The sequence below is a fragment of the Phascolarctos cinereus genome, unplaced genomic scaffold (assembly GCF_003287225.1).
Source record: "Phascolarctos cinereus isolate Bilbo 61053 unplaced genomic scaffold, phaCin_HiC Scaffold_2;HRSCAF=192, whole genome shotgun sequence".
NCBI classification, from domain to species: Eukaryota; Metazoa; Chordata; class Mammalia; order Diprotodontia; family Phascolarctidae; genus Phascolarctos; species Phascolarctos cinereus.
In genome coordinates, this window is record NW_027555625.1 from 257,082,678 (window position 1) to 257,107,031 (window position 24,354).

Here is a 24,354-nt window from a genome sequence, read left to right on the forward strand (position 1 = left end):
ATAATTTCAGCAAGGCAAAATCCCAACAAAGAAATTTTTTTTAATTATTATAACTTACTATACACAAACATTTCAGCAAAACTAAGATTTCAAAATAAATGGAGCAATATCTATAAAAAATATAAAATAGCCAAATAAACAAAGCATTATAATAGGAAATACAAACAATTCAACTTCAAAAAAACAATAAGAAAGAAGTCAAACTAACTGCAAAGTAACTTTGTTGCTGTTCAATCATTTTTCAGTAGTGTTCAACTCTTTATGACCCTAATTTGAGGTTTTCTTGGCAAAGATATTAGACTAGAGTGGTTTGCCATTTCCTTCTCCAGCTCATTTTACCAATGAGGAAACTGAGGCAAACAGGGTTAAGTGATTTGCCCAGGGTAACACAGCTAGGGTCTGAGGCCATAGCTGAACTCACGAAGTGGAGTCTTCCTGACTCCAGGCCCAGTGCACCACCTACTACATCATCCAGCTGCCCAGTAACGGAACTAGCAAAGCGAAAAAAACCCTAGTCCAAGCAGATCTCCAGGTGTATTTTATTAAATGCTTAAAGAACTAAACCTAGTCTACTCAATCATACTCAAACCTATTCACTCAAATCATTCCCAAAAACTGAGAAAGCACTCTACCAAAATTCTTTTATGAGAAAAATTTACCTGAACCAGAAAAGAATAAAAGAGAACTATAAGCAAATGCCACTAATAAACATTAACTGAAAATTTTTAAAATAGAATCTTGAAAAAGAGACATCAGCAATACATCCAAAAATTATTCAATATGAAGAAGTTGAATTTAGAGCAAGTATGCAAGAATGATTTAACAGGAAAATAATTAACATAATTATATTAAAAAGAAAAACATCCCAAATCACATTATTTTGATAAATGCAGAAAGCTTTTTAAAAACATTCACTTATGCTAAAAACAGTACAAAATACAAAGACAGAAGAACCATTTTTACATGATAAGAAGTCCATAACTAAAACCCAAAGCTAGCATTATTTGCAATGAGCAAACACTAGAAGCTTCCCAATAAACACAAGAGTAAAGCAAAGCTGCCTGGTTTTCTCCAATGTTGTCTCACATCGTTCTAGAATGTTATCAGTAACAATAAGATAAAGAAGGCATAAAAAGAAAGGCATAAGTATTAGCAAAGAGGAAACAAATGTCAATATATAAAATATCTCAATATGTGAATTGGTCCAGCCATTTTGAAAAAGGAATTTGGAATTAACACCCGAAATATGACTAAATAGTACATACTTTTGTTTCAGCAATACTATTAAATTAGCCTCAAAGAAAAGAAGAAAAAGACCCACATGCACAAAACCATTTACAATTTGCTGCAACTTTTTGTTGTAGCAATGAACAAGAAACAAAGGGGATTCCCATCAATTGGAAGTGACTGAAAAAACTGTGGTACACAGTAAGAAAGGAAGCAAAGAAGAAAAGAGGCATTTAACCCACTTTGTACCAAATACTATGCTAAGCACTTGACAAGTACTACTTCATTTAATTCTCCTAACAACATTGGGATATAGGCACTACTATTAATTACCATTTTACAGTTAAGAAAACTGAAGCTGAGGTTAACAAGGTCACATAGCTTGTTAAGTGTTTAAGGCTGGATGTGAACTCAGGTCTTCCTGGGATCAGGAGAACAATGTATACAAGGACAACAATACTGCAAAAACAACTTGGAAAGACTTAAGAATTTTGGTTCAATGCAATGACCAACAACAGCTCCAGAGGACTGATGATGAAACATGCTACAACCTCCTGACAGAGAAATGATGGATTCAAGGAGCTGAAAATGAGACATACAGTTTTGGACACAACAGAGGTATAGATTTGTTTTGCTCAATTATGATTATCAGCTATTTCACCTGTACCTATACCTCCCCACCACCTTTTCTAGGTATATACAACACAGAAAGGCCTGATACCCTATATATACTCCCTAAATGATAATAGCCTGCCTGAATTAATTTTTTAATGATTAACATACTTCCAGTGAGGTTACATTCCCCCCCCATTCCAGTAAGTCTGCACCCCTGTCACTGTTCAAATCGTATTATTCTCTATCTCCCTACTGCCAGCACCCTTATTATTATTAACTTCAACTTCTTACTCCAAAGCCACTCACCCCCTTCTATTGTGCTTTCTCGAATGCCTGCTCCAAAGGTAACAAACTTTAAAAAAAAAATCCTTTTTCTTTCTCAATCCTTTTATATTCTTGAACTTACCAAGAACTGGCTCCATCCTAATGACAAAGTTACCCTGGATACCCTTTACGGTAATGATTATGCTTTCACTCATATCCCCTGGTTCTAGTAAAGGAGTTGGAATACTCCTTGCTTTCCCTACTGCCACTTCCAAGCTCTCCCTCTACCACCACCACTCAGAAACCTTTCCTCTGTTGAGGTTCATTCAATCTATATTTATCACCCAATCAAGATTCTGGGAGCTATTATCTACTGAGCTTCAAGATAGTCCCACCTTCCTTCTTTAATAAGTTCAGAGTCTGGCTCACAATCTCTCTCTCTCTCCTCCCCAATTCCTGCCCTATACCAAGGGACTTCAACATACATATAAATACTCTCTCAAACTCCCATTAACCTCACAGTTCTTCAAGTTCCTCAATTCTCATGACCTACTGTACCGCCACCCCACCTCAGCTACAGAGAGATGGATGGTCACAACCCTTGATTTTTCCAGCACTCACAAGTGTTCCACTTCCAATTTCACAAACACTGAAATTCCTTTATCTGATCATAATTTGTTGTTATTACAGATATCCCTCTACCCTGAAACCCCTAAACCTGTTCTTGGTCCTCACCATGACCTCCAATTCTTCCAATTCTCAGTTCTTTCCCAAACCACTCCTAACACTCTAACTACAATCTCTTCCCTTCCTCATTTTTGATCCTTTGGTAAATCAGTTTGATTCTACACTATCCTCTTCTCTCAAGTACAGTGCCCCCTTATGTGATTAAAAATCTTGCCCTGCCAAGCCTCAGCCTTGGACTACTCCTACCATCCACAAGTATGTGGCACAGTGGATTGAGTGCTGGGCCTTGAGACAGAAGACCTAAATTCAGGCTCAGATACTCATTAGCTGTTTGACCCTGAGCAAGTCATTTAACATCTGTCTCCCTCAGTCTCATCTGTAAAATGGGTATAATAACAGCACCTACCTCATATGGTTTATAAGAGGATCAAATGGGATATTTGTAAAGTGCTTGGCACAGTGCCTGGTACATAGTAAGCATTTAATAAATGCTTCTCTTTCCCTCCACCCCCTCAACTCATGTGCTACTAAACAAAATAACCAAACCATGATGCCTGTGTCCACTACAAATCTATGTTACACATTCTCAAGTAAGTCCCTGTTGCAGCAAGGTAACCCTTTTACATCTTCTTAATCTAGTCACCACAGTGACTTTTCCAAAGCTTTTTATCCCTCCTCAAATCTCCCATGGCTCAGCTTCCCCCCAACCCTCTCAGCTAAGAACTTTGCCTCATATTTCACTGAAAAAAAAAATGAGACCATTCAAAAAGAGCTCCCTCTTTTCTCTGGTTCCTCATTTCAAATCGCTCAGATGCCTTCTGCAACTCTCTCCCCCTTTATCTGTTTCACATGAAGGGGTGTTCCTTCTCCATGCTAAGGCAAACCCCTCTACAAGCACAAGTGATCTCAATCTAACTCTCAAAAGATCTTTACTTGATCCATCTATCTCAGCTATCCTTCTGTATCCCTCCCTCCCTTTTGTGACTCAACCTGGAGAAGGCCATCTACAATCAGTCCCCCTACTTCTTTTTCCTCCTTCTTCTTAAAATCTTTTCAGTCTGGCTTCTGACATCATCTAATTGAAATTGCTCATTCCAAAATTATCAATCCTCATCCTCTTGACCTCTCTGCAGCCTTTGACACTGTCAATCACCCTCTTCTCCTTAATACTGTCTTCTCTCTAGATTTTCACGACACTTCTCTCTCCTGGTTCTCTACTTACCTATATGACCACTCCTTGTCTATTTCCTTTATTGGATTTTATGAGTATCCCCATAAGCTCTGCCCTAAGCCCTCATCTCTTCTCCCTTTCTAGTATTTTGGTTCATCTACTTATCAACTCCCATGGGTTCAATTATCATTTTTATACTTATGAGTCTCAGATCTATTTATCCATTCCTGACCTGTTGTCTCACACTCCAATTACCTACTGGAAATCTCAAAATGAATATCCCATAGGTATCACGAACCCCACATATTCAAAACTGAATTCATTATCTTGCCACCCATCTCAAGCCCTCACTTTTTATAACTGTCAGGAACACCATCCCAAAAAATAAAAAATAAAAATAAAAATAAAATACATTAGGGAAAAAAGAACACCATCCCTATCTTCCCAGTCACCCAGGCTTGAAATGTAGGTGTCATCTTCAACTCCTCACTTTTCATGACCCCTCCCCATAGCAAGTTAGGTACCAAGCCTAGTCTATTCTACTTTCACATCTCTTATATAAGTACCCTTCTCTCCTGTGACACTGTACCACCACCCTGGGGCAGACCTCATCCCATCACATGCCTGTACTATTCCAACACTTCTTTCCCTCAAATTTCTCCCACTCCAATCCATCCTCCACTCAGCTATCAAAGCAATCATCTTAAAGCATCCACCTGACCATGTTACATAAAGTCACACCCATTCAATAAACTCCACTAACTCCCTATCACCTTCAGGATCAAATATAAAATTCTCTGTTTGACTTTTAAAGACCTTCATATCTTGACCCCTCCATACGTTTCTAGTCTTCTTTAATCTTATTCCTCTCCACATATTCTGTAATCCCATAACACTGGCCTCCTTTGCTATTCCTCCACAAAACACTCCATCTCCACAGATTGTGCATTTTCACTGCCTATTCCTCCATGCCTGGAATTCTCTCTCTCTTCAACTGACTCCTGATGGCTCTAGCTTCCTTTAAGTATGAACTAAAATCCCGCCTTCTTCAAGAAGCCTTTCTTAATCTCCTTTAGTGATTGTGCCTTCCCTCTGTGATTTTTTCCACTTATATACACACATATATACACACACACACAAACCACTCCATCCCAAAATCTACTTAAACAGACACTTGCCACTGACAGAGAAGAACAGATGCACATTCCTAACTACAAGAATTAAAGCCCAAAAATTCTAAGTCTGCTCTCAAGGACTGGGTGCGCTCAAGGCGGGTTGCATGGAAAAATGAGAAAGGTAATGCCAAGTTCAATGAGTATCCCCAATAAGGCCTCTAGCATGGACCAGAGCTCAGCCTGAGCAATGGCTGTATAGATCTTTCCTAAGGCAAGTACTCTCTCTTAGTAGTCCAGATTCAGATACCTTGATTGGCACAGATTCATAACCAATTAGTTGTCCAATGTACTACCGATATAGGTTACAGTTGAAGGTGATTATACTATTTAATATAGGATCAATATGATGAATATGAACAAAAAACCATGCTGGTTTTGAAAATCTGAATAATTTTATGCACACATTAATGGCATTAAGCAGATGTGACCTTATCCATTGGTAAGATGATAATGACTCCCGCCCTACTGAATCTCAAAGGGATCCTGGGAAGCTCAAATGAGCTCATATACACAAAAGCACTTTGAAAAGTATAAGCTACCTCTTTTTGTAGTAGCAAAGAACTGGAAACTGAGGAGATACCTATCAATTGAACACAGTGTGGAACATGATTGTGTGATGGAATACTATTATGATTTAAGATATGATAAAGGGGATGGTTTCATAAAAATCTGGGAAGATTTATATGAACTGATGCAAAGTGAAGTCAGCAAAACTAGAACTAATGGCTAACGTGGAAATACATTTTGTATAACTTCACATGTATAATGGGTATCATATGTCTTGCCTTCTTAATGGGGGGGCAGATAATTTGGGAATGAAAATAATACCTTTAAAAATTATTACCAAAAAAAATTGATGAACAAATACTTTTGTTTAAATTTTTTTTAAAGTATAAGCTATCATTAATATTGGTGGTGGTAACAGTTTTTGCTATCCATACATTTATCATACTGCTACTGAATACCATCTTCATAATGAAAGTATATGATTAATCTATCTTTTCCAAACATCCTCTGAACTGCAAATATGATTTCAAAATCAAAATTAAATACCAGCATCAAACCAAAAATCATTATTCCTACAGCTAAATCTTAGCATTATTCTATAATATAATCAATATTCCTTACAGTCTATGTCACTCAACAATATTTTAGGTTAAGCAATATTATAACAAGACCCAACCAATATTCCCACTATTAAGACAATGAAAAAGTTCAAAAAGAACCTACCAACTGCCAAATTTCCATTACTATAGCAAGTACTGCTATAGTAGAACTGCAAAATAGTAACATAAAAAGTAGATCATGAAAAGTACAGTCATTTTTTAAAAAGCCAGGATGTTCTCTATCATTGAGAAAGAGGAAAATACAGTCTAAATAAATTTAAAGCCTGAAACTATAAAGAAATGTAATTTTTTTCAAAACACATTATTCCAACATTTTAACAACATATTATCAAGTATTTATCACACCCCTGAAGTAATTAAAAATCATTCAATCTATTAATTCTAACTAAATATCCTCCTAAAAAGTTTGAAAACAGTGTCAAATAGGTTAAATATTCCCCTACAATAAAATTTAAAACTACTTGCTTTATGAAAGGTTTTTTGAATAGACTTCCGAAAAACTTGTTTCAGAATGACCACAAATTTAAAATGTTTTACTATGTGTGTGTATATATATATATATATATGTGTATATATATGTATATATACATACAAACATATGTCATGATTTGGATGTACAATGATCTAGGTTATTTTTTATCTAACTGTCTTCTAATCTTTCTCACAGAATTATAGATATCATTTACTCTGAAAAGACAGTATGGTGCAATGAAAAAAATATGAATTAATTCTCATTAAAGCATAACTTACTGATATTCATTTAATTCCACAGAACTTTTTCATTTTTTAAGATGATACTTATTAAATAAAATTAATCTCTAGTTAGTACTATTTCAGATATCCTAACAAAGAGAAGTTAAAAACTCAGACAATTATCTTTAGACGGAGGTGGGAGACTACAAAACAAACAAGCAAGTTATATATGACCTTTAGCAAGTCTCTCATTCCATGAGTCTCAGAATCCAATAAAACATAGTGGCTGGACTATATTCTCTAAAATCACTTCCAGTTCCAAATGCTATAAATTCCCCTAACGGTGCTATTTTTCACAGCTTCTCCCTTCCTCTACTTCTAGTCCTATAGATTCTCTAAAACACCCAATTTTCCCCACAAAATAAGCAATTATGAGGTAAAGAAGAATAGCAACCACATGTACATACAGACATTTGTAAATTAGGAACTACTTGTATCTGTTGACTGATCCAGCCTATTTTTCTCTAATCTCTTAATTCAGAGCTGAAAAATTCTCAGATGTCACATGTCCTACAGCACCTTATATTTTTAATTCAACTCTTACCCTAAGAAGTGGGGTAAGAGCATACCTACAAAAGTAGGCTGATTTTTTTATGCATACTCATTCACATTTTAATATTGCGACAACTTAAAAAGAAGTCTAAAGAAACAGAAATCAACACAATGTAGACAGCAAAGGAGATCTTCTAAAGGTACCTTGGTTTTCTCAGCTACTGTGCATATATACCTGTTCCAGCCCCTACTCCATACAGAGAGATAGATGGATAAAGCAGGACAGAGAAGAAGGGAAGCAATTTCCTACCACAGTACTATATATGACCCAGGAAATGCCTTAACCAGATGTGCTCTGTTTCCTTTTTGGATCTTTACAAAGAATCCTTTAAGAACCTTTAATATATTCAGTGACTATAATTTGGATCTCAACCTGCAATTGGGAATCATTGCATTACAGTAATAGATTTCCTTTCTTTACTCCATTTGATTTCCCTCTCCTAAAAGCTGAATACTATGTCTGGCTCCCATTCCCCAATAAATTAGCAGTCAAAAACTATGAACAGATGTTAATAGAATAATTTCAAATTATAAATCACCATTTTCAATCACCATTTGAAAATATGTCTCAAATCTCTAATTGTAAATGAAATACAAATTAACATGACTCTGAGGTTTCACCTCACACCCTGTAAACTGGAAAAGAAAAAAACATAAAAGTTAATATACAGGAAGGTAGTACATATTGGTAGTACTGTGAACAAGTCCAACTATTCTCGATGGCAGTTTGAAACCATACAAGAAAAGTGACAATTATCTATATCCTTTGGACACCGTAAATGCACCACTGGGCATATATTCCAAGAAAAAGACAGAAACAAAGATCCAGTATATACTAAAATATCCATACCAACGCTATTTGCAGTAGCAAATAACTACAAAGTGTGTGACCATCAAAGAAATGTGGTATACTAATTTAATAGAATACTATACGGTAAAAGATTATAAATAGAAGGAATTAGAGAAACATATGAAGATCTGTATGAAATGATGCAGAAGGAAGCAGAACTAAAAAAAAAATTATTATTACAGTGCCTACAACAACCGCTAACAGATCCCAAAGAACAAACAATGAAAAATACCACCCTCTTCATGGCAGAGGTGGGGAACTACTAGGAAAGAATGTTGTATACATAGGAGTCCTTGTTATCAGATATTATTGCCCTTTTGTGGGATAGAGGGGTTAAAAAAGAAGATTCAATCTGGAGGGAGCAGAGGGGGTCTTTTCCCGGAAATAACTTATGTAAAGACAAAAAGTTTATATGGCTCCCAAATTAAAGGTTGTCTTCTAAACCCAAGCAAATCTTCAGAAAATGTGTTTTAAGTAAATCATATCCCTATCACAATAAAGATCTTAAAGTATCCTACACAGCTTTAACTCCTTTCTGGTTACACAATTCACTAAAACTCCCTTGTCTGCAGACCTTCCAACATGCCCTCTGTGCCTATCACCAACTACAGATGACTCCCCATGCATCTGTCTTCCCTGTTCCTGATCTAAGTCCACAAAGATGTGCAAGAGAAAGTCAAAGAACGGTCAGAACAGATCAAGCAGGCTTTCAAAGCCATACCCCTAAAGATTTTAAACTTTCACTGTCATATATGTAACTTAGAATTACAAAATGTCAAAGCTAAGAGAGACCCATATATGTAATTTAGAGTTATAGAATGTCAAAGCTAGGAGAAACCTTAACAAAAGCTGCCTTGCTTTATTACAAAACAAATCTATGTGCCACACAGAATTGAATTTTTTACCATTAAAAATAAGATTTTCTAAAAACTAACATAAACAAGTATCCCCCTTTGTACCACAAGCAGTTGCCCATCTTAGTGATACTAGTTCTAGTTCTGTCTTCAGAGCTGGTTCACCAAAGGAAAGATTCCTTCAAAGTACTGGTTTGATTAGATAGCTGCTAAGGTCCCTTCCAAATACAAAATTCCATGATTCTAGAAATTCACATTCTCTGAACTCTAACTCTAATTATGCTGTGTGTGACAAACTTTTTATTCATTCTCTTACTGATCCTCTAACTAGCACACCTTCAGAGTGATCTCTTAGCACATGTGTATATGCATGTGTATAAGAGATACTTAACCCTTTTGTATCATGGACTGCTTTGGCACTAAAAGTGATGAATACCTTTTCAGAATACTGTTTTCAGAAGTATAAAATAAAACACATAGGATTACAAAGGGAACCAATTATAATGAAATACAGATATCAAAGTATTAATAAAACAAATGTGCAATATAATGATAACACTCATACTGGGCCTACTATGTGTCAGGCACTTTGTTATGAACTTCACAAATATCATTTCATTTGATCCTCACAACAACCCTAGAAGGTAGGTGTTATTATCCCCATTTCACAGATGAGGAAACTGAGGCAAAAAGAAGTAATTTGCCCAAAGTCACACAGCTAGTAAGTATCTGAAGCTCAATTTGAACTCAAGTCTTCCTGACTTCAGGTCCTGACCTCAGGTGGCAGAGATACCCTGAAATCCAAGGTATTAAGAATCCCTGTCCAAAAGGGTGATTTTTTTTTCAACATCACTTCAACAGAGATGAAATGCCAGAGATAAATGCAAAGCTCTGTAACTTTAAACAAATTATCCTCACTGGATCTATTTCTTCTACTGGCTTCAATTCTAAGATTCTACACTAATTTTCAAATTGGAAAAAACAGGGATTTATTTATCTATTAAGTTTGATAAGACACATACACAGAAAATACAATGCTATTAAAATATGAACAACACGAAATTTAAATCAGAAGATAAATTGTATTTTAAGTTATCCCTCTTTGTCTCCCTCTACCCCATAAATGTCACTGTTTTCTAGTTTAATTAACAGGTTTTAGCAATTCCTAAAGGAACAGTTTTCAACATCTCCAATGTTATCTTTAAATAAAGTTATTCCAAAAGTCTTGGTGCAGTTTTTAGCTATTAAAGCTAATAAAGCTTAAATTGCACTAAGACTTTTGGGACCACCCTATTAGGCACACAGCACGAAGCCACTATCAAAAAGACTTAGGAGACTTAACAAAAGGAAAAAAAGAGTGAAAAAATTCAGGCAAAACACAAAAGTAAAAACAAATAAAGGAACAACAAGATCTACTACTCTTAGCTATGGCATTAACAGTGAACAAAAACTAGATAAAATGTTTCTGTAAAACCATATGCTAGAGAGGCTAATCCAAGGCATTAGAAATGGCAGAGTTCCATTGTAGTCCTAACTATTTACTACAAATGACAGATGCACTGGTTAGCAGAATGGTACACAGGAATGATGACAACACAGGAGGTTTAAAAAAAAAAGGGGGGGGGCCTCAAGTCTTCCCATAGAATTTCAACACACTTTCAACCAAATAGCAAACATAAAACAGCTTAAAGAATATTGTTTGATTTCATACCTCTACTGCATAACTTTCTAACAACATATTTAAGTAACCTTTGTTATATTCATATAAAACAGTATCGACAAAAGCCCTTAAGATTAAAAAATGTCCCAATTCAAAGGTCCAAATCCAAGTGGTGTAGAGAACTAAAAAAGCTAAGGATTATTTTCATAGACTATCAAAAAAAAAAACTTTTTCAAAGAAACCTACAAGATGCTATGAAAGACTTCCCCCAATCATTCATTCAAACAACCAAACTCTAAACTTGTCAGCAATAAGTAATCTCATATACCAAGATAAACAGTAAAATAATATGCAATACATAACATAATTCATAATGAACCCTAGAATTGCTTTTTCATCAGTTTGAATTAGCCTCCCCCCAACTTACAAAACTGTAAAAAAAAATTCAATTTTACCCACTCCTTCCAAATATAAGTATTACTGAATTTAAGTCCATCTGTTGAAAAAAGATTTCTGAACAAGTACAAATGAATGAAAAAACAATGCACACACTCCTGGAAATAAGACTATTGCCAAATAATATCAGTGTAATACTATAAGAAATATGGCAATTCAATCTAAGATTATAAGACAAGTCTCTATCCGCCTTCAATTATGGCTCAGATTTCTATTTTCATTCACTCATTCATTCAGCAAATATTTATTAAATGATTATTGCATGTATCCCATCTCTTTATTTCGTAACCAAATGTAAATATCTCTACCTTTTTAGTAAGTTCAAAATATATCAGCTTTGAGAATGTCTTATTAAATAGGTTAACAAGTATTTAAGTGATATCTGATAATAGAAATAAAATTATACAAATTAACCCAAGAAATAAAAGAAATGACTGTCCATATTATTCACTACTGAAATGCTGACAAGTTCCTATGTTAAGTGCTAACACTACATGAAAACTAAAATTAAAATTCACTCTGTAGAAAGAATTTGGAGAAAAATAGGTGGAAGAGATTTTTCAAACAAGTATTTAAGTTTGCATGACATCTCCAGAGTACTTAGTTAAGTATTCAAATGTATAGGGTCATAAAGATATGTGTGTAAGGGAAACAAACGATTTTTTCCCATCTCTAATCTAATAAGTTGAGTCACTTTTCAGTAGCTACAAAACAAACAGTTTTTAAGAACAATAAATAATGAAGGCATTTTGAAACAAAATAAGGCATATATGTATTTAATCCCTACAACTTACAAAACATGTTTGTCCTCATGACTAATAACCGTAGCTGTTATACAAGAGCTCAAATCCAACTGCTGAAATACTGTCACATACAGAATGCCAGTTCACCAAGTTTTCAAAATTAGATTATATTTTTTAAAGGAAATTCCACACTTATGTTCTTAGTATTAAAAAGGGAATACTTTTACTAAAGCAAAAACATTTTCAAAAAAACCTAAAGAGGACTGAAACTGAGTCACTTATTCAGACATCTTTTTTCAACAGATGAACTTAACTCAACAACATTATCTTTGGGAAAGGGAATTGGTGTCCTATAATTTCATAAATGTGGGGAACTCCTAGTGTATAAACTTCCTCCACCAATACAGATCAGTAACTCTTCCATAACTTATAGTCTTGAGCTGCCTAAAGCACTGATAGATCAAATGATCTGTTCATGATCATACAGCTCTGTGTATTGATAACAGGACTCAAATCCAGTCCTAACTACAAGCCCCATCTTCTATCCATTTGCCTTTGTGAATAAGTATGCTAGATTAAAACAGTCTAAATTGAATTTAAGAATAATTTGCTCAGCCAAGTTCTAAGAACATGAAGTCAGTATTTACCTATTAAGGGTCTAGCAAACTGGACTTCAAATTGCCTTGTTTCCCAAGATAATAATTAAGGTTTTAGACATTATGATGAAGTATTTTAAGATATAACCCTATAAACAAAAGGTCCTATCTCTAAGTTTTTAGAATTTAACACTCCTTAGAAAAGCTGCGTAATTCCCTTTAAAGGTTCCTGTAATGAGAGGAATTGTCAATGCTATATAGTTACTAAATGGTATGTCTCCAAATACTGAATGTTCCCTTCTTTTTGTATTTCAGGATGAAGCAAATAAATTTGTTACTTATCAGTGAAAAAAAAAGATGTAATGATATGTTTGAAATAATTATTTAATGATTCAGAAAACCCAGTTCGACATTCTTCAAATTTCAGAGCATCATACTCTGCCAAACTAAAGGTCTCAGAACTCAACTGTCAAAATCACTAGACAAAGAATAGTGTTTAAGACTAATAAGGGGAGTACTAAAAGCTAGCAGGAGAGTAATTGACAGGCCCTTTATGGGACCATTCATGTTCAAGTAAACAGCTTCTAGAAAAGCTGCTGATAAGTTTCTTCTCCTTCTCTGTATTTATTTTGCATGGGATGTGAGAAAAGAAAATGATATTTATATTGTAAGGTATTACCAGATTTCATATTATTTTAAAAGACAGGATAACGATCAGGGACCATTAGAAAAAAAAAAGACAAGGAATTTTTGGAAAATAATCATACCTATTCCATAGGCTTTAGCACAGATCCATTGTAAATTAGCAGCTATTTTCGCCCTGGCTGAATCATAGAGCTCAGAAGGGACAATTTCAACTGCACTGTCTGTCAGGGCCTCCATTTTTCTCCTGGTGCTATCTCCACCAGCAGAAACATCAACATCCACCATCTAAAAACAAAAAGAGGTAAGAATTTTAAAAGCACTGAGAAATCGAATTTGGCAGCAGGCACCTCCACCCTAAAAAAAAAAATCTATCAGCTGTAACGTTCCATTCAAATACACTAGGTTCAATGTCAAATGCCATGCTAAAAGCCTAATTTTTTCCCCAAACTGCCATTATCGTAAGATTTTAAAAAAAAAACACATAAGAATGTGATAAAGAGGAAAAAATACATCAACTGGGTGGGGGTACCTAAAATAACACAAACCCGGTATCGAATACCGGCATCTTGAAATTCTGCAGTACAGCCACCTTGCATTCCCATTGTATCAACCGTACATTTTTGCAAGGATCATCTCCATTGTAAGACACAGACACAAGGAAACCTATCACGGATAAAGGTGGGAGGAGGAGCTGTGGAGGAGAGACAAATACATACACAAAAAGGAGTCGCGAGTGGCTCTTTACCTGCCACTTTCCCATTAATGAACAAACCACTGCCTTCTGCATCCCAATCAAATGTACATCTTTGTGGGGGTGGACCCTCACGGTGGGCACCGACCCCCTGTGGCGCGCCAGGATCGGGGCGCGGGTAGCAAGAAGGGAGTGATGGACTCGCCCCCGCCCCAGCACGACTGGAGGGGCGGGGGCTCCCGTGGGCAAGGGGGCGCCGGCTCCCCTCAGGCTGGGCAGACAGCCGGGAGCCTCCCCGCCCCTAGCCGCTGCTCCTCACGCCCGCCCCGCCGCCGAGGCCTACCTAGCAACCCGTGCCGCCAGACCTGGAGCGCCCCGGGGCGGGCGCGGCTGAGGAGGAGAAGACGCCGCGGTCCGCTTGGGGCGCTGGGAGAGCCCAGCCCAGCCCGGCCCGGGAGCGGGGAAGGGCCGAGCGGGGGCAGGGGCGGGGGTCTCTGAGGGGCCTTCCCTGCCAAAGCCTCCTCACAAACCTTTCACAGCCGCCGCCTTCGCCGCCTTTGCTGCTTCATCCTGAGGCCGCCGCTGCCGAGCGCTGAGGCCGGGGAGAGGCGGCCGGAGAATGGACCGCCCGATGGGCCCTGTCGTTTGGGGCAAATGGAAGGACCGGGTGCGGGAGGGCGCGCGCCGAGAGCACGGGGCAGGGAACGCGCGGCTGGGGCGCTCGCGCACGCGGCTCGCAAGCGGCCGCTCCGGGCCGCCCCCAACGGTTCCACCGAGAATGGGAAAGCGTTTGGGTAGTTGCGCAGGCGCCTTGCGGACCGCGCAAGAGCTCTCCAACCGTCGTCGTCCTCGCCCTCATCCCCCCTCCCCTCTCCTTTCTGCAGGTGCCTAAGCGAGCCAAGCTCCTTTACCAGAGTCTTTACCCTTCAGACGGCTTGGCAAAAGAAGTCCAAGAGATTAACGTGTCTCAAGGACAGGGATGTAGGAGCCAGCCCTAGAAAAGAAATTATTTTGAAGGATGGAGGAGGGTGCATCTCTTTAGAAGAGCTTGCCATCCCTATCCCTTTGTCTTTTAGCAGTCTCCCTCAGGACTGTGCTTTTGACCTAGCCCATCCAATGGTTTCACAGAATCACAATACCTAGGTTGGACGGACCTCAGCAGCCATCTGTCCAACGTATACTTGAAGAAAAAAAATCCCCTCCACCACATACCTGAGAGATCATCCAGCCCAAATTTACCTCTTTTATAAAATCTGAGACTTGGACAGAGTTTAGAGATTATCTAGTCTCTCATTTTACAGATGTGAAAACTGAGAACTATAGAAGGGAAGTCATTTTCCCATAAGGCAGTAAGCTAGGATTCAAACCCAGAATCTTACATCCAAATCCAGTTATTTTCCCATTACACTCATGGCTACCTCCTTTCTGTAAATCATGGAGTTTAGAGCTGGAAGGGGCCTTTTCTCATATTTAATACAACCTCATTTCATAGATGAGGAGTTTGAGACACAGTGAAGTTAAATGATCTGATCCTTACAAATTGTCCAGCCCCCTCTTAAGATCCCTTCCAATTTTGAATCAGCAGAGCAGAGCCTCAGTCTCAATGAAATGACAGCAGCAGTCTCTGCTTAGAAATTACCCATTGACCAGTGAAATATTCCTTGCTCCATGGACCTTTTTAAAATCAATTAAATGCTTATTAATTGCTTCCCATCCAAAAGGGGCTAGGCTTGGTTCTGCAGAGAACACAAAGACATCTTACACCAGTAGGTGTTCCCTGCCACGGAACTTAGAGCACAGGACAGAAGACATGAGACATATACTATTAGTAAAGAAAATAAATACAAGGAATACCTGATAATTTTAGTTCTTCACAGTTTAGAAAGCATCTTCCAGAACTGGAATTTGAAGGAATGTCCATCAATTGGGGAATGGCGGAACAAGTTGTGGTATATGAATGTAATGGAATACTATTGTAAAATGTATAAGCAGGTGGATTTCAGAAAAACTTACATGACTTTCATGAACTGATGCTGAGTGAGGTGAGAAGAACCAGAACATTATATACAGTAACAGCAACATTGTGCCATGATCAGTTATGATTGACTTAATTCTTCTTAGCAATACAATAACCCAAGACAATTCCAAAAGACTCATGATAGAAAATGCTATCCACATCCAGAGAAAGAACTACGGAGTCTGAATGCAGATTGAAGCTTATCATTTTCACTTTTTTTATTTTTTGTTTTTTATGGTTTTTCCCTTTTGTTCTGATTCTTCTTTCACAACATGACTAATGTGGAAATATGTTTACATGATCATACATGTACAACCTATAACAAGATTCCTTGTTGTCTTGGAGAGGGGTATGGGAGAGAAGGGAGGAAAAAATCTGGAACTCAAAATCTTATTAAAATATGAATGTTGGAAACTATCTTTACATGTAATTGGAAAAAATAAAATATTGTTTACAAAAAAAAAGAAAAGAAAGCATTTTCCTCACAAAAACCCTATGAGTTAAGCAACACAAGTGTTACTGTCATATGGAGAACTCACTCCAAATTCAGAGTATCTTCTAGGAGAATGCCACATCTTGAGAGTGAGTTCAGCTAGCATTTACTTAACCAGAGCATGACTAGCAGCCCCTTACACCACCCCCAACATCCACCAAAGTCTACCAACCATTCATAGGACACTGGAAGGTGAAGGCACTAATCCCCCATCCTAAGGTTCACAAATTCCTGTCCTTATGATCCCCTTATCTCTTTACTTCAAAGTCATCATACAATGATGTCAGAAATTCTTTTCCTTTGTTCTGTCTCCTAATATCTTCGGTCCTATCCACTTCAGCCCTACCCATCCACAATCCTTAGTCTCTGTTCTTCAGTTTCATTGTTCCCTCTGAACACCCAATATATTGTTAACAAACTCTCCCTGACCCTACTTCTTTTCCTCTAGTTCTCTTCAGGCTCACAGAAAGCTTACCCAAGAATATGCCATAACACTGACACCCTTCTCCATTGCAGGGGCTAGTTATTTTCTTTCTCTCAGTCCTCCTGACTGATTGAGCCAGGAAGAGAAGTCAGACTACTTGGGGGTAGCTAGATGGCACAGTGGATAGAACACCGGCCCTGGAGTCAGGAGGACCTGAGTTCAAATCTGGCCTCAGATACATAATAATTCCTAGCTGTGTGACTCTTGGGCAAGTCACTTAACTCTAATTGCCTTGTTAAAAAAAAAGTTAAGAGAAATCTGACTACTTCTTGATTCCCACTACCACTTCCTAACCCTCTCCCTGCTGTAGTCACTTTGCAAAATCTCCTTTAAGGTTCACTCCAACTGCCTGTATCACTCCTTTCCATAAACATTGCACTTATTCATTGGTTTGGTTTCCCTGACGATGACTATCCTAGATTCAAAGCACTCTGTGGGTCTGCACTCACAAAACCATAGCTCAAGAGAACCCATCTATGTGTTTACCTTTTAGTAGCTAGCCAGCAGGCCACAATTAGCATAGAGCACCAGCATTTACAGGAGTAGCAAAGTAAGGGGATTTATATTAGAGTCTTCCCTCCCAAAATAAAACCTAAGGCACTAGAACAGTAAATATCTTAAACTTAATATGTCCAAAACTGAACTCATTATGTTTCCCCCTAAGGACTACCCTTCTCCAAACTTCCTTATTACTGTTGAGGATAACACCATCCCCCTAGTCCCTCAGACTTGAAATCTACATGTCATCCACACCTCACTAGCTTTCACCCCCTTTCCAACCTGTTGCCAAGGCCTGTTGATTTCACCTTTACAACATCTCTGTCAAATATGCCCCCTTCCTTCCACTGTGCCATCACTCTAATACAGTCCCTTATCACCTCACACCTAAACTACAGTAATAGCCTGCTGATGGATCTGCCTGCCTCAAGTCTCTCCCTACTCCAATCCATCCTCCATTCAACCACTAAAGTTATTTTTCTAAATCATAGGTCCAACCATGTCTCTTCTCCTACTCAGTGAACTCCAGTGACTTCTCCACTGCCTCCAAGATCAAATACAAAATCCTCTGTCTTTTGAAGCCCTTTCACTACCCCTCTCCTACTTTTCCAGTCTTCATCCCCTTCAATCCAGTGGCCCTGGCCTCCTTGCTGTTCCATGAACAAGACATTCCATCTCTCTGATCTGGGAATTTTCTCCAGCTGTCCCTCATATCTGGAATGCTCTCCCTCATCTCCACATACTGACTCGCCTAGATTCTGTTAAGTCCCAACTAAAGTTCTACCTTTTACAGGAAGCCTGTCCAAACCTCTCTTAATTCTAGTGCCTTCTCTCTTTATTATTTTCTAGTTTTTTCTTGTATATAGCTGGTTTATATATGTTAGTTTGTTTGTTGTCTGCCCCTCGTTAGACTGTGAGTTCCCTGAAAGCAGGGACTGCCTTTTACCTTTTTTTTTTCTTATCCCTAGAGCTTAGCACAGGGCCTAGCTCACAGTAGGCACTTAATAAATGTTTATTGACTGACTGGCTAAGTCTTTGCCACACTCTTTCAGGAAAAACCAGGATTCCTACACAAGGAGCAAATTGGAAGCCTTCCAAATTCCTCTCTCCTTTGGGTTTTCAGCCCAGGCACAAACGAACTCTCTTCCAAACATAATTCCAGGGTCTATTCCCTCCATTTTTTTAAACTCTTAGTGAGATTCACCACAGTCTTGGTAAAGTCCATAGTCTCTGCCAGTCAGCCACCATTTCTGGCCCCTTCATATGCAAAAAGATCACTCAAAGTCTATTGTGTTTACATTTATTGCCATATCTACTGCTGTCTGAACATTCTCCCTCCTTGCCCTCCTAGGTAATTCAGTACCTAACTCAATAAACAGCCTTCTTCTCCATTTCTAATCCTGCCCTGATACTTGGGGACTTCAGTATACATATTGATATCTCCTTAAACACCCTGGCCATCCAATTCATTAATCACCCTACTTGCCATGACCTATAACTTCATGCCATCTTAGCCAACCATAGGAGTGGTCATTATCATCACTCATAATTGTGTCATTTCTATGATATCCAACTCTGAAATAACCCTCTCTGATCACAAGCTTCTGTTTTTCTATTTCTTCTTCTGCCTCATCAATCAATGAATCAATAAATATTCATGAAGCATCATTTGTGTGCTAGGCACTGACCTAGGCTCAAGGAATACAAAGACAAAAATAAACCAGTCCTTGCCTGCCCTCAAGGAGAAATAATATGTGCATAAATAAATATATACAAAATAGGTACAAAGTAATTTAGGGCAGAACTAGCAACTAGAAGTACTCCTTTCTACAGGAAAAACTTCATATAGATGCCACTTGATCAGAGTTTTGAAGGAAATAAGGTAATTCTGAGGGTGGAGGTGAGGTTGCAGTGCATTCCAGACATGAGGAATAAAAGGCAGAAAGTATAGATATGAGAAATGGAGTATCGTGTGTGAGTATCATTTGCAAGAAGGCAAATTTGGCTCTACCAGCAAATTTGGTTGGACCGGCAAATTTGGGGAAAAGAGTAACATAATAAGATTAGAAAAGTAAGTTGAGTTTCTAAAATATATAGAGAACTGAGTCCAATTTATAAGACTACAAGTCACTCCCCAACTGATAAATGATCAAAGGATAGGAACAGGCAGTTTTCAGAGGAAGAAATTAATGCTATCTATAGTCATATGAAAAAAATGTTCCAAATCACTATTGATTAGAGAAATGCAAATTAAAACAACTTTGAGGTACCACCTCATATCTACCAGATTGGCTAATATGACAAAAAAGGAAAATGATAAATATTGGAGAAGATGTGGGAAAATTGGAACACTAATGCATTGTTGGTGGAGTTGTGAACTGATTTAACCATTCTAGAGAGCAATTTGGAACTATGCCCAAAGGGCAACCAAAGTGTGCATGCCCTTTGATCCAGCAATAGCACTACTAGGTCTGCATCCCAAAGAGATCATAAAAAAGGGAAAAGAACCCACATGTACAAAAATATTTATAGCTCTCTTTGTGGTGGCAAAGAATTGGAAATTGAAGGGATGCCCAGCAATTGGTGAATGGCTGAACAAGTTGTGGTATATATATATATGTATATATATACATATATATATACACACACATACACACATACGCATATGTATATATAATATATGTGTGTGTATGTATATGTGTGTATATGTATGTATATGTACACATACATATATGTGTAGAGAGAGAGAGAGAGGTGGATATAGATATAATAATGGAATACTACTGTGCTATGAGAAATGACGTGCAAGAAAATTTCAGAAAAACCTGGAAAAACTTACATGAACTGATGCTGAGTGAAGTGAGCGGAACCAAGAGAACATTGTACACAGTAACAGCAACATTGTATGATGGTCAATTTTGATAGACTTAGCCCTTTTCAGCAATGCAATGATCTAAGACAGTTCCAAAAGACCAATGATGGAAAATACTTTCCAAATCCAGAGAAAGAACTATGGAGTCTGCAGATTGAATTATACTATTTTATCTTTTTTTCTCTTTTGTGGTTTTTCCCTTTTGTTCTGAATCTTCATTCACAACATAACTAATGTAGAAATATATTTAATGTGATTGTACATGTATAGCCTATATCAAATTGCTTTGCTGTCTTGGGGAAGGGAGAGTGGAGGGAGGGAGGGAGAAAAAAATGTGGAACTCAAAATTTTATAAAAGTGAATGTTGAAAACTATCTTTACATGTAATTGAGAAAAAAATACTATGGGAAGTAAGTGGAGATCAGTTCTTGAATGTCTTTAAAAGTCAAAAAGAGGAGACGAGCTTATATTTGATCTTAGAGGCAATAGGGAGCCGATGGAGCTTACTGAGTAAGGAGATAATAATAGGAAAATCACTTTAGCAACTTTTTTTGGAGTGTGAATCAGAAAGAGGAGAGATCAATTAATTGGGGGGGGGGACAACAATTAGGAGGCAGGATAGAGGCATTAGAGGCCTGAACTAGGGTGATGGCCGTTTGAATTAAAAAGGTGATGAATATGAGAGGTATTGTGGAGGTAACAAGTTTTGGCATGCGATTGCCTAATGTAGGATATGTGGAGTGAGGGAGAGCAAGGAATCTATAGTAATACCAAAGCTGTGAACCAAAGTGACTAGAAGAAAAGTAGTGTCTTAACAGAAAGAAAAGTTCAGAAGGGGAATCTGGTATGGTAGAAAAGATAACAATTTCAGTTTGGGACATTTTGAGTTTAGGATGTCTACAGGGTGTCCAGTTAGAAATGTTCAATAGGGAGTTAGAAAAAAGAGCTGCATATACAGATTTGGGAGTCATCTGCATAAAAATGATATCATTAAATCCATGAGAGTTGTTAAAGTCACCAGGACTAAAGAAGAGGGTCCAGGACAGAGCTTTGAGGTATGCCCACAGTGAAGGATTGTTATATGAGAGATGATCCAGCAAAGGAGACTTAGAAGAAGTGGTTGGGAAGATAGGAGGAAGAAAAAGCAGTATCACATAAATTAAGAGAGGAGAGAGTACCCACAAGTAGAAGGTGGTCAAAAGTACCAAATATAGCAGACAAGTCAAGAAAGTCAAGGACTGAGAAAAGGCTGTCAGGTTTGACCCTTAAGAGATCACTAGTACCTGAAAAGAATAGTTTTAATTAAGTGATGAGGTCAGAAGTCAGATTACAGAGGAGAGAAGTAAGTGAAAGAAGTAGAGGCAACAGGCATAGAAAGCATTTTTTAAGAGTTTAGTTATGAGAAGAGAGATATGGAATGATAACATAAAGGGATGGTTGGGTCTAGTAAAGGATTTTAGAGGACAAAAAAAAACCTTGGGCATGTTTATTGCTAGCAAGGAAGAAAACCGTAGATAGGAATAGATTTAAGGTTAGAGATAAAGGAGGGACAAATTGAGAAAGCAATCTGCTGGAGAAGACAAGAGGAGATGAAATTAAGGTTACACATAAAGGAGTTGGCCTTAGTGAGGAGGGTAAACTTTTCATGAGAGATTTGAGTCGAGGAGAGAATGAGATGTAGAGAAAAGGAAAAGAAGGAGCTCACAGCAAGTGGTCTCTATTTTCTCAGTAAAGTGTGGAGTGATGACCCAAGTTGAGAGGGAAGGTGGAAGGTGTGATGCGGAACCTGCTGCTCTCTGGCCTATCTTCATGTCATGCCTCTTCTATAAACCAGGCTCTCCAGTTCCTACCTTGCTCTTGAATGGGAAGAGCTCTCCATATCTAGCCTGACCCAGAACCAAAACACTGACTGCTGCCAACTTCATGCAAGTGTGTATCTCCTTTCCCTCACCCTTTTACCTTTTAGAACTATAATTAAAACTACCATTCCCAGAAAGGACATATATAGTAGAGTCAGGACAACCTAGCAAGAATAAGCATTTTTGCACAGCTCACCTAATATGCCTCTTCTACAACAACCTAGAAAACATGTCAAACTGAACTCTAAATTATTTTTCCAGGGCAGGGCAATTTAGGAAGATGGAAAGGCCTGTGGACCTTGGAGCAGGGGCTGTCCAAGAGCACAGCAGTAATGAAACAGTGACAACTGTGGCAACAAAGGGGAATATTCCTGCACCCAGGGATAATAAGTGATCTGAGACTGAACACCAGGGCGGGAAGTACCAGAGAAGAAAGAGAGTTTAAGGGATCCCTGAACTAGATCTAGGAGTAGAATTACATGCCATTTGGTAGTTCTATCACCCATTATCTAGTTCCAGGTCATAGATCTAGAGTGGAAAGGAATGACCCTGACCGAGCATGGGTCCCTAACTGAATACTAAGTATAAAACAAAATCTAGATTAGCTGTGTGGCTCTGAGCACAGGAGCAGAGTAATGACTTGGTTTTAATATTTAGCCCAGCACATAAGCCTACAGTGGAAAAACTAAGGCAGAAAACCAAGAGCAAAGAGGAACCAACAACATAGTCATTATGAACCTATAGAATGTCCCAGTAGTCTAACCATGACTGAGTCCAGCAGCAATCTACTGAATCAACTACAAGCAAGCCAATAGGCCCAAACCTGTGTTGGGAACTTGCCTCTGCATCAGGAGGTCAACAAACAGACCTCTTCCCAGACCACACCACTTTGGGAAGCCCCAAACTAAGCTGTGAAAACAGCTGAAACTCAAGTTAGACATTCCATCCAGAAGTAGGCAAAGCCCAACACTAATATAAAGTCCAAAGTCAAGAAGTAGGTTGGGATAGTGAGCAAAAAAATATTTTTTGAAAGAACCAAACTATGGTGTCAGGGAAGCTAAAGACACAAATACAGAAAACATCTAAAAGCAAAGCCTCAAAGGAAAAAATGCAAACAACAAGAAATCTTAGGAGGGTTAAAGAAACAGATTTTTAATAAGAGCAAAAAATTTATTTTAAAAGCCAAATAATAATGGTAGAGGAAAAACTGAGAGCTGTGCAAGAAAGTTATAAAAAGAGAATTAACAGCTTTATAAAAGCTTACTAAAGAAAATAACCTTAAAAATTAGAACTGAAGAAAATAACCCCTTAAAATTTAGAATTGTCCAAATATAAAAGGTGTACAAAATATTACTAAAGAAAATAATTCCTTAAAAGTTACAATTAGCTAAATGAAGCTACTGACTCTGTAAGCACTGGCCCAGCAGTCAGGAAGACCTGAGTTCAAATCCAGCCTCAGACACTTGATACTTACTAGCTATGTGACCCTGGGCAAGTCACTTAACCCCAATTGCCTAGCCAAATACAAAAACAAAACAAAACAAAAAAAGAAATAATAAAGTCAAAAGACTGAAAGAATAGAAGAAAATGTGACCTATCTCATCGAAAAAAACAAGAAGCCTGAAAAATAGCTTAAGGAGAGATTTGAAGAATCATTAGACTACCTGAAAGCCATGAACAAAAAGAGCCTAGACATCATATTTCAGAAAATTATAAAGGAAACCTATATAGCAAAAACTTATAAAGGATAACCTATACAGCAAAAAACTTAGTCTAATCCTACAGGGGGAAAATAGATATTTAATGAAATAGGAGACTTTCAATAATTCCTGATGAAAAGACTAGATCTGAATAGAAAATCTAACATTCAAACATAGGACCCAAGAGAAACATAAAAAGGTAAACATGAGGGTCTAAACAAGGTTAAATTGTTTACATTCTTATACGGGGAGAGGATACATGTAACTTCAGTAAGACTCAAGAGTCTTAGAAGTCTTAATTAGACAGAGGTCCTGAGTGTGATACTATTATGTGGGAATAATCTCAAAAGAAGAACTGAAGGATG

The 24,354-nt window shown here is 37.8% G+C and overlaps 1 protein-coding gene and 1 pseudogene across 1 annotated transcript in view; both read right to left on the reverse strand.

Moving 5' to 3' along the window:
* The window catches only part of CAMSAP1 (calmodulin regulated spectrin associated protein 1), a 49,758-nt gene extending 34,929 nt beyond the window's left edge, over nt 1-14,829 (reverse strand). The window contains 2 exon segments of the mRNA XM_078149956.1: nt 13,498-13,660; nt 14,597-14,829. Coding sequence (XP_078006082.1) covers nt 13,498-13,660 — 163 coding nt within the window. The 5' untranslated portion in view covers nt 14,597-14,829.
* Nucleotides 14,600-24,354, reverse strand: part of LOC110205119 (mitotic spindle assembly checkpoint protein MAD2A pseudogene) — a 112,651-nt pseudogene continuing 102,896 nt past the window's right edge.